Consider the following 18419-nt stretch of genomic DNA (forward strand, 5'->3'; position numbering starts at 1 on the left):
CCTCCCAAAGTGCTGGGATTACAGGCTTGAGCCACCGCGCCCAGCCATCTCTCCTTTTTTTTGAGATGGAGTCTTGCTGTCACCCAGGCCAGAGTGCAATGATGCGATCTTGGCTCACTGCAACCTCTGCCTCCCAAGTCAAGTGATTCTCCTGCCTCAGCCTCCTGCGTAGCTGAGACAACAGGCACACACCACCACAGCCAGCTAATTTTTGTATTTTTAGTAGAGACAGGATTTTGCCATGTTAGCCAGTCTGGTCTTGACCTACTGACCTCGTGAGGTCAGCCTCCCAAAGTGCTGGGATCACAGGCATGAGCCACCATGCCCAGCCTTATTATTGCGTGTATCAGTTCATTTTCATGCTGCTGATAAAGACATACCAGAGAGTGAGTAGTTTATAAAGAAAGAAAAAGAGATTTAATGGACTCACAGTTTCACATGGCTGGTGAGGCCTCACAGTCATGGCGGATGGTGAAAGTCACACCTTACATGGCAGCAGGCAAAAGGAAAATTGAGAGCCAAGAGAAAGGGGCAACCCCTTATAAAACCATCACATCTCATGAGACTTACTACCTCAAGAACAATATGAGAGAAACCACCCCTATGATTCAATTATCTCCCACTAGGTTCTTCTCACAACACGTGGGAATTATGGGAGTCATAATTCAACGTGAAATTTGGGTGGGGACACAGGCAAACCATATCATTCCATCCGTGGCCCCTTCCAAATCTCATGTCCTCATGTTTCAAAATCAATCATGCCTTCCCAACAGTCCCCCAAAGCCTTAACTCATTTCAGCATTAACTATTTCCATAGTCCAAAGTCTCGTCTGAGACAAGACAGTCCCTTCTGCCTATGAGCCAAAAGCAAATTAGTTACTTTATAGATACAGTGGAGATACAGGTATTGGATAAATACACCCATTCCAAATGGGAGAAAATTGGCCAAAAAGAAGGGTGTAAAGGCCCCATGCAAGTCCAAAATCCAGCAGGGCAGTCAAATCTTAAAGCTCCAAAATGATCTCCTTTGACTCAATGTCTCACATCCAAGTCACGCTGATGCAAGAGATGGGTATCCATGGTCTTGGGAAGCTCCGCCCCTGTGGCTTTGCAGGGTACAACAGCCTCCCTCCAAGGCTGCTTCCGTGGGCTGGCATTGAGTGTCTGTGGTTTTTCCAGGTGCACAATGTATACTGTCAGTGGATCTTCCATTCTAAGGCCTGAAGGATGGTGACCCTCTTCTCACAGCTCCACTAGGCAGTGCCCTATTGGGGACTGTGTGTAGAGGCTCTGATTCCACATTTCCCTTCTGCACTGCCCTAGCAAAGGTTCTCCATGAGGGCCCCACCCCTGCAGCAAACTTCTGCCTGGACATCCAAGCGTTTCCATACATCGTCTAAAATCTAGGTGGAGGTTCCTAAACCTCAGTTCTTGACTTCTGTGCACCCATAGGCTCAATACCATGTGGAAGCTGCTCAAGGCTTGGGGCTTGCATCCTCTGAAGCCATGGCCCAAGCTGTACCTTGCCCCTTTAGCCATGGCTAGAGCAGCTAGGACACAGGGCACCAAGTCTCTAGGCTGCACACAGCAGGGGTTCCCTGGGCCCCACCCATGAAACCATTATTTCCTCCTGGGCCTCAAGGCCTGTGATGGGAGAGGCTGCTGCAAAGGTCTCTGACATGCCCTGGAGACATTTTCCTTCTCAAAGAGATTCCATAAATGAAAATGTGAATAATTACTCTAATTTGTGAGTATGAGCATAACTCTTATGTGGTGAGTTGTCATTAGATAAGACAAATATGTTTGAACTGGAATTTGTGATACTTAGCAAATTATCTGATGAAGATAATACCCCTTTAATGTAACTCCTCTCACAGCTTTTATGGCAAGGTTGTTGGTAAGTTGATGTTTTATTTTAGAGATGTCAGTCATCTTGTTATTAACCACATTACTTAGTATCAGAATCAAATTTCATTTAATAAACACATCTCACGACTATTTAGCATTACCTGCTTCAAAATGGATTAGAAAGCCGTATCCCACTATTTCATTTGCTGTGTAAACCCATTTTGTTGAAGGTGAAATAATTGAATGCCTTAGCAACAAGAACTTTTTATCTTGTTCAAAAACATTTTTTGGCAAATGTCCTCCAGAAATTAAATTTTCTTAGTTGTTGAGTGGGGAAAAAAATAACCCTGTTTTTCCTCTGCTCTCACCCCTCAACAATCAACACAGAAGACTTCTGTGACCAACTGTGTGTGGGTTTTTCCTTTACACCAGCAAGCAATCAGTTCTGTAGCAGATAGCAGCTGGGTATCCTCCGATTCAGTTCCGATACCATCTGCCTGGATATAGTATCAGAACCCACAGGTTGAGCACTCAGTCCCACAAGACTGCCTGCAGCTTTTGAGGTCAGTCACAAGCCCCAGTTTGTTTTACCTGTGCTTCTAACCAACAAGCTATAAATCAGGGATCCCACAACCCCCTCCTGGGGCTTGATTAATTTGCCAGAGCAGCTCACAGAACACAAGGAAGTAGTTATGTAGGGTTACCACTTTATTACAAAGGATAGAGATGAAGAGCTGCATAGGGTGAGGCGTGGGGGAAGAGGTGCAGAGCTTCTACAGTCAGTCCTGGGTGCTCCGCCCTCTGGGAATGTCCACCTTCTCACCTCTCCACACACTCAGAATCCAGAACTTTGGGGTTTTTATGGTGGCTTCAGTATGATTGATTGAACCATTGGCCATTGCTGATCAACTTAACCATTAGCCTCTGTCGCTTCTCTGGAGGCTGGGGGTAGGGCTGACAGTCCCAACTCTGTAACCCTGCCTTGGTCTTTCAGGTGACCAGCCCCATCCTGAAGTTCCCTAGGGGGCTGCCAGCCACCAGCCAACTCATTAGCATAGAAAAGCAAATCACTTTACTTCAAGGATTTTAGGAATTGTATGCCAGGAAAGTTGGACAAAGATCAGATAATCTATTTCACAATGTCACAGTCATATTTGTGTACGTTTATATTCATCCAGTAAGCATTTATTGAGAGCCTGTAGGATTTGACTCAGGAATTAGTACAATCAAAATACATGGTTGCTCTCTGGATTAGAGAAGTGTGATCTAGTTAAATACATAAGACCTAAACAATAAAAATAATTTCAAACAGTACAGGTGGCCCTGCCTATTCCAAGAGATCCCCTAGATTCTATTACATTTCTTTGGTGGGTGAAATTAGAATCTTTGGCCTCAATGTGCAGCATTATTGGATGCTTGGTTTGGTATGATGTATGAGATGACATAAAATCTTAAAATACATTCCATTTTATAATAAAGCTGCCCAATAAGAAATCAAAATAATAATGCAAGAAGAAAGTATGCAAGAGAAGTCTTATGAAGCTGGACCTTCAAGCACAGGTAGGGCAGTGTTGGGCAAGAAGCCAGGTTCTGAGGAAATTTGGAGCCAGAAATGTGGCAGTGTGTTTGGCAGCTGCTGAGAAGACTGGACTGACCACGCAGACTTACATTGGGCAGCAGATAGCAGTAAGGCACTTAGGGGGTTAAGAAAAAGTCATGAAGGGCCTTTCATTTAGGGAAATAATCAACAAATGTAAAACTGACCTGAACAGACTGAGGTGTTAGACTTTATACTCTGAAAGGTTAATTTTCAAGATACGCCAAGTATCTAATTATTCCACAGTGATGAAGGCCAGGAGCCAGGCTGGAGGAGGTTGATGTAATGATTATTCTAGACAGAAAGTCTTCTATTTTCACTCAACAGGTTGGGGGCCATTTCATGTGTGTGGACGTAAAGCTGCGTGAAGCCCAGACCCACTGCTCTTATCAGGCTCAAATTTGCCAACATGGAGTTCTCAAGTATATGTTGAATGAAGACATTCCAGTTTATTGGAGACTGGCGGTTCTCGAAGTGTGGTCTATGGACCCTAAGATAGCCAAGACTCGGGGATCCACCTTTTCACTTGTTGACGTTTACACTGATGATTCAAAAGCAGTGTTGGGGAGCCTGCTGACAGATTAGCATGAACAAGCAGCGGCCCTTAACTGTAGTGGTGAGACAGGGTAGTTCCCTTGACCTCCTTCACGGGCGTGAACTGGAGTGGCTGGTTTCAGTCAGCCTGCCGCTGGCCAGTCCTTGTAGGAGGGGGTGCAAAAGGGAGCAAGCAGGTGTGGAAACAGGAGCAAACAAACGCTGCAGCCAGCCAGCCACTCCTCTCTGGCGGGAGCAGGCTCTGTGTGGGCCCCGCAGCAGCGTCCAAGCATGTTACCACCAGTGCTTTTTAAGCTCTGCCATCCAGGGATGGCCAACTGCCAGCCAGCTCAGTGGAGAGTCCGGGTGGCAGCCCCTGCCCTCTTGCACCTGGGTTCTTGTCTGGTATCCAGGAAGAGTAAGGTCATACGAACTGTTTGAAAGGTGATGCATGCGGAAGACTTTATTGAGTGGTGGACGCTTTCAGCAGAAAGGGAGGCTGGAAAGGGGATGGGAAGGTGATCTTTACCTAAAGCCTGGTTGCCCCCGGCAGAGCCCCTGTCCAGAGCTGCAACATCTACACATCTATTCATAGTCTCCGACGCCCAGTTGTTTCTCTGCTTGCTGCTCAGCTGCTTGTGTTGCTCTGCCAGCTAAGTCTTTTATGGGCACAGGATAGGGCGGGGGCAAGCCAAAAAGGCAACATTTGGGCAGAAAAACTGGGTCAGCTGTTTCCACTTCCGGCCATGGATCCAGGCTTAGGATGGGGTTTAGCTGGGAGCCCAGCCCTTCTGTATCACTAATAGTTAATGGATTCTTTACCACCACATTCTTGCAGGAAAAGACAACTAGTTTCTGTTATGGCTATCTTGGAGGAAGCAGCAAAATTGATTTTGGCAAATGTCAACCCTTTAGTGTGCATCTTTGTAATATTCTATATGATGAAATGGGAAGTATGTATAAAGCACTTGTATAATTGAGTTCAAATTGAACCAGCTGCTTTTTTATGGAACACCATTGGGACTTGAAAGAATGACTGATAGATAAACTGGTTATTCAGACTTGGGTATTTGACACTTCATCAAAAAAATGAACCTAGTGAGCATGTCACTTCAAGGAAAACAATGGACAGTACCCGTTGCAAGTGACAAAATTTAAGTTCTTAAGTGAAAGTTAAAATACTGAAAAGCTTATATCTACCACCACAACATTGATACCTTTCCAATACCTAAAGATTTTTCTGAGAAGAACAAAAGTGATCTTCTAATGTCATATAATTAAATGTGTCCATGTTTTGAAGATCTGCTCACTCTATTAATCAATATTTTCTAAATGACCAGTGAATGATATTAAAAGTCACACATGGAGAAAAGAGTTACCCAAAGTTCAATAAACACCAATGAATTTTAACAATATAAAAATTTTGGCCGGGCGCGGTGGCTGACGCCTGTAATCCCAGCACTTTGAGAGGCCAAGGCAGGCAGATCACCTGAGGTCAGGAGTTCGAGACCAGCCTCGTCAACATGGTGAAACCCCGTCTCTACTAAAACTACAAAAAATTAGCTGGGCATGGTGGCGTGTGCCTGTAATCCCAGCTACTCAGGAGGCTGAGGCAGGAGAATTGCCTGAACCTGGGAGGCGGAGGTTGCAGTGAGCCGAGATCATGCCGTTGCACTCCAGCCTGGGTAACAAGGGCGAAACTCCGTCTCAAAAAAAAAAAAAAAAAAAAAAAAAATTTACTGAAAGGTCTTAGATTTATCATGAAATTCACCTTGAGTTTTGGTATAGTATAAAAAATATCTGTAATTGTCTGAAAAGACTATTAAAATATTTTTCCCTTTTCTAACTGCACATCTGTATGAGACCAATTTTCTTCATAAATCTCAACCAAAACAACATGTCACAACAGATTGAATGTAGAAACAGGAGAATTCAGCTGTCTTTTATTAAGCCAAATATTATGGACATTTGTAAAAATGTAAAATATAGTCACCTTTCTCACTAACTTTTTGGTCTTTTGCTTTGGAAAATAGTTGCTTTTGTTTTAAAAAGTTAGTTATGTTAACATGTAATGGGTTATGTTAACATGTAATGGGTTTTTGACTTTAAATTTTCAGTAGATATAACCCACACAAAAACTCTTTGGGATTCTCAATAATTTTTAAAGTATAAAGGGGTTCTAAGACCAAAAAGCTTCAGAACTGCTGTGTTAGACCCATATGAAAAGAGTTGCCTGATCATTAAATTCACTTCTAGCAGGACAGGATTCCATTTGGCCTTTCTCTGTGTGATAATGTTACTTCCTCTCATGTATAACCAAAGAAAGCATATCAGAACAGAAGAGAGTAAAGATGATGTGATTATAGGGATTCACTCTAATTTACTAAAAAAGCTAAATCTCTCACATACTGTATTTTAATACTTTATTATTATAATAAATAATTATATCATATCTCACAACTAGTTGTAATGTCTCAGGGTCATTTGTGGCACGTGCTTGAAACATTCTTCCCCAGACACTGGAGAGCCATTTGGTGGCCTTCTAATCAAATCAGCCTAAGTGGCCCAGCTGGAGGCCAGGGTAGAGGGATATGAGGGCCCTAAGCTAGCCACTGAAAAACACAGGCAACAGTGGGTGCCTGCCAGGAAAGGCTTTCTTGGATTAATTTTTTTTCACCAGCACCATTCTTCTGTGATCTTTGTTTCCAGTGATACAACAGACCTCATTTCATATGAGGTCTTGAGGTAGTCTTTATAGAAAATATAGTAATACAAATAAAACTTAGTACATACAGAGATTTGAAATTAAGGCTACAAGATGTGATGGACCTATCCATTACTGCTTACTGGAAATCCTATACAGACTAGCAGAATTGTGAATTTTAAATATGAAAGAGACTGGTAGGTGTCCCAGATCCAAATCTCCTATCTCTTAGATCCCAGTCTCCAAATCTTTCATTATCCCCAAGATGATCTTCAGACAGGCAAAGAATCTCCGCAAATTGAAAGGGTAAGTGGCCAAGTAAGGCCTGGACCCCAGGGCTGTGATGCTGAGTCCACTGTTCAGGCTATCTGGAAAGGCCTCTATCTTGCTCTAGCCTTTGTCTGTAGAAGGAATTATAGACAATTCCCTTTGTCTGTAAAGGGAATTTACTCCCAGGCTGCACTCCCATGGAGGACTGAGGGTATTAGCGAAATTTTCCATTGCACATTTGCAGGTTTTGGTAAAGGTAATTGCGATGGTCTTGCTCGGCCCTTTCCCACAGAGCCATCAGGTCAGCAGACCCCAAGGAGATAGAATTCATGTGTTTGTAGCACATGTGCCCTTTAGCACATGGCATTCACCTGCTCCCCTAATGCTGCCACTTTGCATCATTTTAGATAGATAGGTTTCTTGGACAATGAGTCACTCCTGTAAGTGATGCTGAGTTTCTACAAGCAGCTTCTATCTGATACGGGTTTATTTGAAGAGATAATTCCATTATCATTCTTAAAAAAAATAGGCCCTGGACAGCCAATATAAAGTTGTCCTTGTGGCACACTCAGAAAGCAAAGCATTATTGATAAAAGAGTTTAGCTGGGTTTTATAATAAGTATTACCCCTTCCAGGAAGAAAGCAGACCCATGGTTAAAAATTTTCATCTCCCTCTCTCCCCAGAAAATGTTTTCAATTTGAATCTAAATGCTTGGGGTTTTTTTGTTTTTTTGTTTTTTGTTTTTTTCAGATTTGAACATCATTTTTAAACATAGGCAGAAGATGTGACTCTCCTATATATTTGTGGTGGGACCACTGACCAGCTGGCTTTTCTGCAGATAGTGAGTTAAGACCCTTCAGGGATAGCTCGTAGTTGCCTTAGGTTCTTGATGAGTATTGGAAAACTGCATTTACAATAACATTTTCTATCCCCAGGCACCAACCTTGAATGATTTTGAGGATTTTCATATCTAAGCAAAATTCCCCCAATTGTTTGTTGTCTTGTCTGCTTTATGGCAGAGTTGGCATGATCAGGTGGATGTGAGGGCTTGTGGCTATACGGTATACCCATGTTTGATGACCTTAGAGTGTCTTGTGAAGCTCTGTGCTATTCTTAGGAACAGGGTGTACACCAAAGAGCTATCCTGGGATGGGCAGATCCTTTTTGACCTCAGAATCAGAACTTTTAATTAAGCCTTCTGCTCTAGCTTCTCAGTGGCTCAGAGCCATCAGGACCTTCCAGTGGCTTTGAAAATCTCCTTCCTGTTTCCAGTTTTCTCACTGACTCACCAGGCCTAATCATCTGGTTATGGAAGAGTTGGTATAGCTCTTCAGCATGCACTGCTCTTTGTTCTGTGTGCTCCGTGAGGTATATTCTGGAGAAGCCAGCCCAGCAGATAGATCCATTCCACACTTGCTTAACAAAAGATTTCACTACTTCCTCATAGCCTCCTGTGGACAGGGTACCTGTCCTGTCAGGCTGTCCTGCTTCCTTGTGCACCATCCTCCCACGCTTTCTCTGCAACTTGGGGTGTGCAGATGAACAGGGGAGAAGGAATCAGATTATCTGCACTAGCTATAGCTATAGCTCCAGGACTTCGCCCAAAGAGATTTAGAAAGATGCAGAGATTACTGTTAATATTTCTCCTGCTGAAATGGGAGCTAGAGGCTGTTCTTGATTACATTTGAAACTCGCTCTCCTGGATTGTAATTTTTTTTGCCTCATTTGTTACGGGTGTGTGAGTATGGGAATGATTTCCACCTATCAACTTTTCTCACCTCTTTGCTCTTCCTACCTAGGCGCCCTCTACTGTTCTTCAGTAACTTACCTCCAAAATTATTTTTTACTTCAAGAGTATTAATAGAGGGTCCCTTTTTTCTTAAGCATTCTCTCAACAATTCGAATACAGCCTCCTACTATATAGATTCCATATGTAGCTGAGTAAATAGAAAAAATGCTAATTTAATCATGTGCCTGTGAGGTAGGGAGGAATCTTCCTTATGTTTTTAAGTATACTAACATCAGAGATTGCTGTCTGCAAAGTTGTTAAGAGTTGATTTTGTTTTTACTTACTCTTTCATATCAAAAATCTGTAACTTTTTTCAGTTGAGCCTTTGAATAAATATCATTTCAATGAAAATAATGTAGCTTGGTTTAGATCTAATGCCTTGAAATACACAAAATACACTTTTGGATCAAAAGAAAAAGAGTATTACCCAAGTTCTTTTGAATGTTTCATAATATCAGTCTAAATAAAGATAAGGAACTTCTCTATTACCCAATATAAACCTAAAACTTTAAGAAGTAAGTTATAGAGAATTATGGATAGTTAGTAGATCTAGGATGAACTCATTCTGGCTACTCTGGAAGAAATTTTTCCCTACAAAAGTGCTTTTTTTTATTATAACCCTAACACACAGGCTGTCCTCATTTTAGTGTACTTCGTTTTATTACACTTTGTAATGCCTTTTTTACAAATTGAAGTTTTGTGGCAGCCCTGCTTCACACAAGGCATCATTTTTCCAAAAGCACATGCTCACTTCGTGTCTGAGTCGCATTTTAGTAAGTCTCACAGTATTTTGAAGTTTTTCATTGTTGTTATTATCTGTTGTGGTGATCCACAGATCACATGCATGATCTTTGACATTTCTGTTGTAATTGTGTTGGGCACAGTTGCACCCATACAAGATGGCAAACTTAATAAATGTGTGTGTTCCGACTGTTCCACCAACCAGCCATTTCCCCTCTCTCCCTCTCCTTAGACCTCCCCATTCCCTGAAATGCAACAGTATTGAAGTTAGGCCAGTTAATAATCCTACAGTGACCTTTAATTGTTCAAGTTGAAGGGTCTCACGTCAATGATGAAGCTGCATTAGAAAGGCATGTCAAAAGTCAAAATAGGCCGAAAGCCTAACAGTTAGCCAAGTTGTGAAGGGAAAGGAATCTTCTTGAAGGAAATGAGAAGTGTTACTTAGTGACCACACAAACAATAAAAAAGTGAAATAGCTTGATTCCTGACATGGAGAAAGTTGTAGTGTCTGGATCAAAGGTCCAACCAGCCATAATATTCCCTTAGGCCACAGCCTAATGCAGAGCGAGGCCTGTGAAACCTGAGAGAGGTGAGAACGCTGTAGAAGAAAAACACTATCAGAGGCTAGTTCATGACATTTAAGCAAAGAAGCTGTCTCCATGGCATAAAAGTGCAAAGGTGAAGCAACAGCAAGTGCTGACGGAGAACCTGCAGCAAGTTATACAGAAGATCTAGGTAAGATCACTGGTAACAGTGGCTACACTAAACAATAGATTTTCAATGTAGACGAAGCAGCCTTCTGTTGGAATATATCATCTAGGACTTTCATAGCTAGAGAGGAGAAGTTAATGCCTGGCTTCAAAGGACAGGCTGACTCTCTTGTTAGGGACTAGTGCAGCTGGGGACTTTAAGTAGAAGCCAGTGATAATTTACCATTTGGGAAATCCTAGGGCCTTTGAGGATTATGGCATATCTATTCCACCTGTCCTCTATAAATGGCCCAACAAAGCCTGGATGACAGCCCATCCGTTTACAGCATGGTTTACTGAATATTTCATGCCCACTATTGAGACCTGCTCCTCAGAAAAGAAGATTCCTTTTATAATATTGCTGTTTATTGACAGTGCTTCTAGTCACCCGAGAGATAGATGGAGATGTACAAGGAAATGAATGTTGTTTTCAAGCCTGTGAACACAGCATTTATTCTGCAACCCATGGATCAAGGAGAAATTTTGGCTTTCAAGTCTTATGTAAGGAATATAGAGCCTGGCCTGGTGGCACATTCTTGTAGTTCTAGCTACTCAGTAGGCTAACCTGGGAGAATCACTCGAAACCAGGAGTTCAAGGCCAACCTGATCCACTTGGTGAGACCCCATCTCTATAAATTAAATTTGAAAGGAAAGAAAAGAAGTTTCATAAGACTATAATTGGAATAAATAATGATTTCTCTGATGGACCTGGGCAAAGTCCATTGTTAACCTTCTGGAAACGGTTCACCATTTTAGAAGCCATTTAAAATATCTTTGATTCATGGGAGCATGTCAAAATATGTACATTAACAGAAGTTTGGAAGAAGTTGATTCTAGCCCTCATGCATGACTTCAAGAGATTGAAGACTTTAGTAGGGGAACCAACTGCAGATGTAGAAATAGCAAGAGAACTAGAATTAGAAACAAAGTCTGCAGATGTGACTGAACTACTGCAGTCTCATGATCAAACTTGAACAGGTAAGAGACTGCTTTTCATGGATGAGCAAAGAAAGTGGTTTCTAAGATCGACTCTATCCTAGTGAAAGTGCAGTGAACATTGTTGAAATAGCAACAAAGAATTTAGAATGTTACCTAAACTTAGTTGATAAAGCAGTGGCATAATTTATTGCACACCTAATAGACTACAGTATAGTGTAAGCGTAACTTTTATATATACTAAGAAAAATTCTTGGTGGTGGTCCAGAGCCGATTCTGCAGTATATCGGAGGTATGCCAGTGTTATCTTTTAAATTCCGAATCCATATCACTTTACTGAATTTTTCATTACTTGTATCTTCATTACTGTTGCCACTTCATCGTGTTGCCATAGTGCCGTGACTTCACAGCTTTGTTCAGTAGTGAACAAGCTTCAGCTCAATTCACATTATCTAGAATATTTTCATCTTAGCCTTGTACTTTGTTTTATAATAAGTTATAATTGCCACTGCAATAGCAACTGCACTGCAGCGTTATTTATCTTGTATCAGCTTTTGTGAAGGATTGACTGCTATTTTAGTGAAACCAGCTTTTCTAACAAGAGCACCAAACTCTTTATAAAGTAGATACTGTTTTTCAAAAAACGAGATTATTTGAAAACTATACCAATGGTGCTGCTGCTTAAAACAGCGGTTTTTCAATTCTTTCCGGCCACATACACCTTTAAGAATATGATTAAAGTCATGGGCTCTTTTTTTTGAAAAATGTGTTCCTGCTCAAATATGTATACCCTTGCAAATACAGCCTCAGGGGATTCATAGATATATATCCCTTTCTGAAGTCCCTGAAACCCATCTACAAAACCTTTGGAGGGTCAGTGGACCCAGGATAAGACGCCCACTCTCCCTGCCAGTGGAAAACAATTAATGTTCCCCTCAGAGATGTCTATGAACTCATTTCTGAAACCTGTGAATACACTACCTTACCCAGCAAAAAGGAAAAGGAATTAAAGTTGTAGATGCAGTTAAGGTTGAATCAGCTGACCTTGAGATGGGTCAACTGGATGTATATAGTTAGGGATGTTTATTAACTCACTTTGACCCTGCATTATCTGTATGGGCCCAGTCTAATCACATTAGTTATTAAAAGCAGAGCACCTTTCCTGGCTGTGGTGAGAGGGTGATGTGACTATGAAGAAGGGAGAGAGAAGAAGGTTGCTAGATTTTGAAGGGGACCACGAGGCAAGGATTGTGAGCAGCCTCAAGGAGCTGGAAAAGCAAGGAAATTCATTATCCCAGAGCCTCCACAAAAGGATGCAGCCCTGCCAGCATCTTGACTTTACCTTTGTGAGACCCATGTTAGGCTTCTGACCTACAGACGTATAAGATAATGAATTTATATTGTTTTAAGCCACTAATTTTGTGATACTCTGTTAAGGGAGCAATTGGAAACTAATCCAGGACACTGCCCCCAACCCATACATAGTTTGTACGTTTAACCTTTAGGGGTTTCATTCAGAATAAGCCTAAGTGGCACATTGATTCCTAAAATCTATTTTTTAATATAACTAGGCTAAATACAAAATCTAGACAGCCTTGTTTCAGTAAAACGTTAAAGTCCCCTGCTAAAATGGAAATACGAAACTAGATAGATTTTTAAAAATAAAAGATAGCTATTTAACCCATGTTAAATAAGAATGATTTTCCCTTTATTATTGCCTAAAAGAACCAGATGTTAAAATGTGGAATGTTTGGCAAAAATTAAAGATCCTCATGTCTGATAGCGATGGTTGCAAAAGCTGAAATTTCCTAAAGAAGTTATAAAACCCATTTAAGAAAAATGTTATCTGTATAAATGTGAGCTTTGTAATTCTACCAGGGTCATAAAGACCCAGAGTAAACATATAAATAATTGAAAATTGCCATCGCTTGGCATGATTTCTCTGTGGCTTCAGAAATTGCAATATATGAGGATGGAGTTTTCTTGGTTGGCCCAGTTCCTTCTCTTTCTTCTTACTCCCTTTACCTTCATGTAAAGCAATACCATCTCTTCCTATAGCAATGAATGATTATTTCTTAGGGTATAATCTAGGATGATGAGTCTTTTTATTAGGAACTTTTAGTGTTCATTTTGTTTTGTGATAGAAAATAAATGGATCAAATCTCTTTCAAACTTTATCAACATTTTTCATTTTATTCATGTTTTAAGATACAATTTAAAAAAAATTTTTTTAAGGACAGTACTTTTAACCTTACTGATATAAAGCCCTAGTTTAACCTGACCACCTGGCCAGGTGTTTGTGTTTGTCCATCTGAACCACGGTAGCTTTTGAAGATGTCAATTTTCCTTAGAAATGGTTTGCTACTAAAGAACATGCAGTTGTTTTTGTCAGTTTCAATAAAATGAACTGGAATATAAGTTACAGAGGTAAATGTCTTATACGAAAAAGAAAAAAGATACATGTATCATATTTTTTAAAATGGCTTGTCACTCACTTTTAAATCCCTTAAGGTAGGGGGATCTGTGTAAGTATAAATATCTTTGTATCTCAAATGCATAGCATGGTGGCAGGAACCTAATAGGTGCTTAGTAAATATTTGTTGAATTAAAAGCCATTCCTTGCCCACGTTCATTGAATGTATCACCACTTCAATTCCACTCAACTTCTTTTAAAAAAAAAAAAAAAGACCAGGTACAGTGGCTCAGTCCATAATCTCAACACTTTTGGAGGTTGAGGCAGGAGAATCACTTTTGAGCCCAGGGTCTTGCTATGTTACCTATGCCAACCTGGGTAACATAATAAGACCCCATCTCTATAAAACAATAGAAAAATTAGCTTGGCCTGTGGGCTCGTGCCTGTAGTCCCCACTACTCAGGAGTCTAAGGTGGAAGGATCACTTGAGCCCAGGAGTTTGAGACTGCAGTGAGCTATGATTGCACCATTGCACTCTAGACTGTGCAAAAGAGCAAGACCTGTGTGTGTGTGTGTGTGTGTGTGTGAAGAATCTAATGAATTCTGGTAGTCTTTGTATGTCTGAAAATTCCTTACATGATAGTTTAACTGGGTATAGAATTCTAGGTTGACAGGTTTTTTCTTCTCTGCATGTTGAAGATACCCCATTTTCTTCTGATGGATATGATTATGATGTTAATGAGAAGCCTGATGTTAGTTTGGCTTTTTTTTCTTCTTCTTCTTCTTTCCTGAGACAGAATTTGGCTCTGTCACCCAGGGTGGACTGCAGTGACACGCTTTTGGCTCCCTGCAACTTCCACTTCCTGGGCTCAAGCAATCCTCCCACCTCAGCCTCTGGAGTAGCTGGACTACAGGGCCACACCACCACACCAAGCTAGTTTTTGAATTTTTTTTTTAGAGGAAAGGTTTTGCCACATTGCCCAGCTGATCTTGAACTCCTGGACTGAAAGCAATCTGCCTGCCTCAGCCTCCCAAAGTGCTGGAATTACAGGTGTGAGCTGCTATGCCTGGCCTAGTTTGGCATTTCTTTGTAGGATGTCTTATCCTCTTTCTCTGGTAATTTTTAAGGTATGACCTTTATCTGTGATATAACAAAATACAGATTTATTTTTATTTTTCCTACTAGGAATTTTTTTCTTTTTTCAGTTTGAGGTTTCCTTTCTTTTATAGGTCTCTGCTATCATCTCTTTGGCATTATCTCTTCCATTTTCTCCTTTTAGCATTTTAGAAACTTTGGTGTGTCTTCTGTCTCTTAACTTTACTAATTTTTTTAATCTCTGCACTTCATTCTGAGTAATTTTTTCTTCCAATTTATCAACTGTAGTGAGCTGTGATCATGCCACAGCACTCCAGCTTGAGTGACAGAACAAGACTCTGTCATTCATTTATTCATTCATTCATTCATAAATAAATACCTCTCTCAGATTGCTTTATTATAGATAATTCCTCAGATTTCATTTTTTATACTTGTTACATGTGCTCACTTTCATGATGGTAGGTTTTATATGTTATTTATAATTTTTATCTGAACTCCTCCTGTTTTCATTGGAATCAAAAGCATTCTCTGGATTATGGTAGTCTTCCTATGGTGTATTTTTTATTCAGCCCCCCATTGAGATCTATGGTTTTCACTAGTTCTGGACACATTTCTTATGTTGATTTTCAGCTTAGAGTTTCCATACTATCAAATGGTACAAAATCAGATTCCACACATGGCACCAGCTGGGCATTCCTATTTGTCACCAGTGATTCTATCTAGAGTAAGAAAGTGGCCTGCTTTTAGCCTGTGTTGTCCCAGGTTTGGCTTTCCTGGCTTTAATTTGCATATCAGACTCCTTCTCATTCCTGTTGTGTTTCGTGTTTCTTTGTTGTTTAGTGCCGGGAGTTAAACCATTTCCATCTCCCCTCTACACATGGGTGCTGTAGACTGTAACTTAAGGCCCTACCCCTAGGGCTGCTGAGCTTCAGCTCCCACTCACCACTGTGGGACTTCCTCATTTGAGGAACCTAGACATTCTGTTTTCTTGCTTTTGAGCTCCAGTGTAATTTTGTTGTTGTCATTGTTAAATTGTATCCACTATTTCTCTTTTTGGAATAGAATGAGGACTTTCTATGTATTTATACCATACCATCTTGTCAAGAAAACTGGGAATATTTTTTTTTCTTGGCTCACTGTCGGTAAAATTTATGTTAGGCAGGCAATCCATAGTATCTGTAAAAGGAGTGTGATTCCATCCATAATTTAACCAACTGTAGTTAGCATCTCAAAATCACTAAATATTCTAACAACCCAGTAGAGGTTGAAATGTATGATTTATGGTTTCTTACTTATTATTTACATTTATCTATTATATGAAATCAGATGACTGAAAGACTGCTTATTAATTTTGCAATTACTAAATTAGAACATTTTGCAATTACTAAACTAGAAAATTATCTTGCTCTCACAAACAAGCCTGTGTGAGCAGCCTAGGAAGAGAGCACAGAGAGAGGAGAAGCCCCAGGACACATGTTTACACTACAGGTATAGATTGACTTACGACCTATGCAACTTACGACCATTCGACTTTACGACCACAATCGCTAGCCATGACTGCTCTGCGTCTGGCAGCGCAAACGTTGCCCAGCTGGGCGTTACGACAGTGCGGACCAGCTTCCGGCAGCACTACCATCCCCTCATGCATATAGCCTACTCAACTTGCGACCAAATCGTGTTATGACCGGTCTGTCGGAACCAATCGTGGTCGTAAGTCGAGCACTAGCTGTATTGTGTATATAATCATTAATGTTTATCCTTTGGTATAGTAGATCAACATATGTATCAGTATGCCCACAGTCTTGACAATGAAAATATCATATTATTGCCATTACTTTTATAGCTTAAAGAAAGGTTAAAAAAAAAAAAAACTTTTGCCTGTGTCATCTTTTTAAAGATCTAGGTTAACATCTTCTGACAATGATTTCAGTTAGAGAATATGATTTACTTCATTATAAAGAGTACTGGGAAAAAGTAAGACATTCTAATTATTTGACCAACCATAACCATCTTTTCAGACATAGCTTTTGGTTCCTTTCTTTTTTTCAGACATATAAAGAAAAAGCAGATGCAGATACATTGCCACACACAAAGAAAGGCCAGCAACCGAGTGAAGGCAGCATTTCACTTCCTCTTTATATTTCACACCCTGTAAGCCAGAAGAAGAAAAAAGTCTACCGTACAGACCAGACCACCTTCATAATTGGAGAAACACCAAAAGGAATCCGCAGGTATATTGTCTCTGACAATGCTAGACTTAAAGAATAATTCTCAAAAGAAATGTAGCTCCTTAGTAAAATATACAAATATTTGAGTTATAACCACACCCGAGATCGGAATATTTCAGAAAAATCTGAATTTCAAAAATAAATTGCAAATGTTTTAGATGTTGTTAGAAGGCCAATCCCTGAATTGATTACCAAAAAAAGGGAAATCATGTTATACAAAGAAATGAAATACTTAAGTGCATTTTATTCATTCAGTCATTGAATATTTTTTGAGCACCTAATATATGCTTAGGCATTGTGTTGAGTCTTGACAATACTGTGTAAAAATGACACAGAGCCTCCAGTACAGAGGAATGGGGTTGGCATCAAACCATAAATTTTTAAAAAGTAAACCTACAAATAATTACAAAATGGCGTGTTAAAAGAAAAAAATGGACAAGCCGCCCTGAAAGAGAATAATGGGATGGGGAGGGGATGTGGAACCACCTTTCTTTTGGGAAGTCAGAGAAGACTCCCTACACAGGTAGCATTTAAGTTAAGAGCTGAAGGACAACCGTGCAAAGAACCAGAGTAGGAGCATCCCCAAGGAGGGAGGAGGTTTGGTGTGGTCAAGGAGCTGAGAGAAGGATGGTGGCCTTAGTACAGAAATAAACCAACCAGAAAGCAGCACAAGATGGAGGGTAGAGACGCAGGTGGGGCTGGGGCTTGTCAACCCTTGGAGGCTACGGAAAGAGTTCGGATTTTGTTCAAATGCAGTGGAAAACTGTTGAATAATGGCACTATCTATGTATCCTTTTAAAAGATGGTTCCAGCTTCCCTGTGGAAGAGGGCAGAATGGATAAGGGGAGACAAGAAGGAACTTGGTGAGGGGGGTTTGCACCAGAGTGGTTGCCTTGAGGATGGAGTCAAGTGGATGAATTCAGTTTGGTGATGGACTGGTTTGGGAAAGAGAGAGATCAAGATTACTTCTTTCGGTGTTGAGCAGCAGAGTGGAGGTACTGAATGAGGAAAACCCAAGAGAAGCAAGTTCAGAGAGGAAAAATATCAAGAGTTCCTTTCTGCTTATATTAAATGTGGCATTCTTTGGAAAGGTCAAATAGGCAATGTATGTATGTGCTTCTCTGGATTTGGGGATTAAAGGTTTAAATTTGGGAGTCATCGGCATAGAGTTTATAAATGGTCTTCAGAACCGTGAGACTGTGTGAGCAGCCTAGGAACAGAACACAGAGAGGAGGAGAGAAGCCCCAGGACAGACTGGAGGCAGCGTAAGAGGCAGTGTTGGGTTCTGAAGTCCAGTAGTGAGAGGGTTTTAAAAGGAGGGGTTCTTAACTTTATCAAATGCTGCAGAGAACCAGAAGCAGGTGAGTGGGAAACTGCCCACTGGAGGTGGCAGCAGAGCGCTCAGCAGGTACCTTGGCAGGAGCAACCTGGGAAGCAGTTAGCAGGTTCTGCAGGAGGCAGCCGGCGCTGTAAGTTTGGATGGAAGCAGTGGGCAGACCCTGACAGGGAGTGG

At 40.8% G+C, this 18419-nt stretch overlaps 1 protein-coding gene across 9 annotated transcripts in view; it reads left to right on the forward strand.

Annotated features, from left to right (window-relative positions):
• Positions 1-18419, forward strand: part of ERCC6L2 (ERCC excision repair 6 like 2) — a 197074-nt gene that overhangs the window by 144062 nt on the left and 34593 nt on the right. For all 9 annotated transcript variants that reach the window (XM_032266354.1, XM_032266361.1, XM_032266360.1 and 6 more), the window contains one exon: positions 16728-16909. In XM_032266354.1, the coding sequence (XP_032122245.1) occupies positions 16728-16909 (182 nt within the window). The remainder of the gene's footprint in view (positions 1-16727; positions 16910-18419) is intronic.

Source organism: Sapajus apella, unplaced genomic scaffold (assembly GCF_009761245.1).
Source record: "Sapajus apella isolate SASKATOON/1434 unplaced genomic scaffold, GSC_monkey_1.0 scaffold158, whole genome shotgun sequence".
NCBI classification, from domain to species: domain Eukaryota; kingdom Metazoa; phylum Chordata; class Mammalia; order Primates; family Cebidae; genus Sapajus; species Sapajus apella.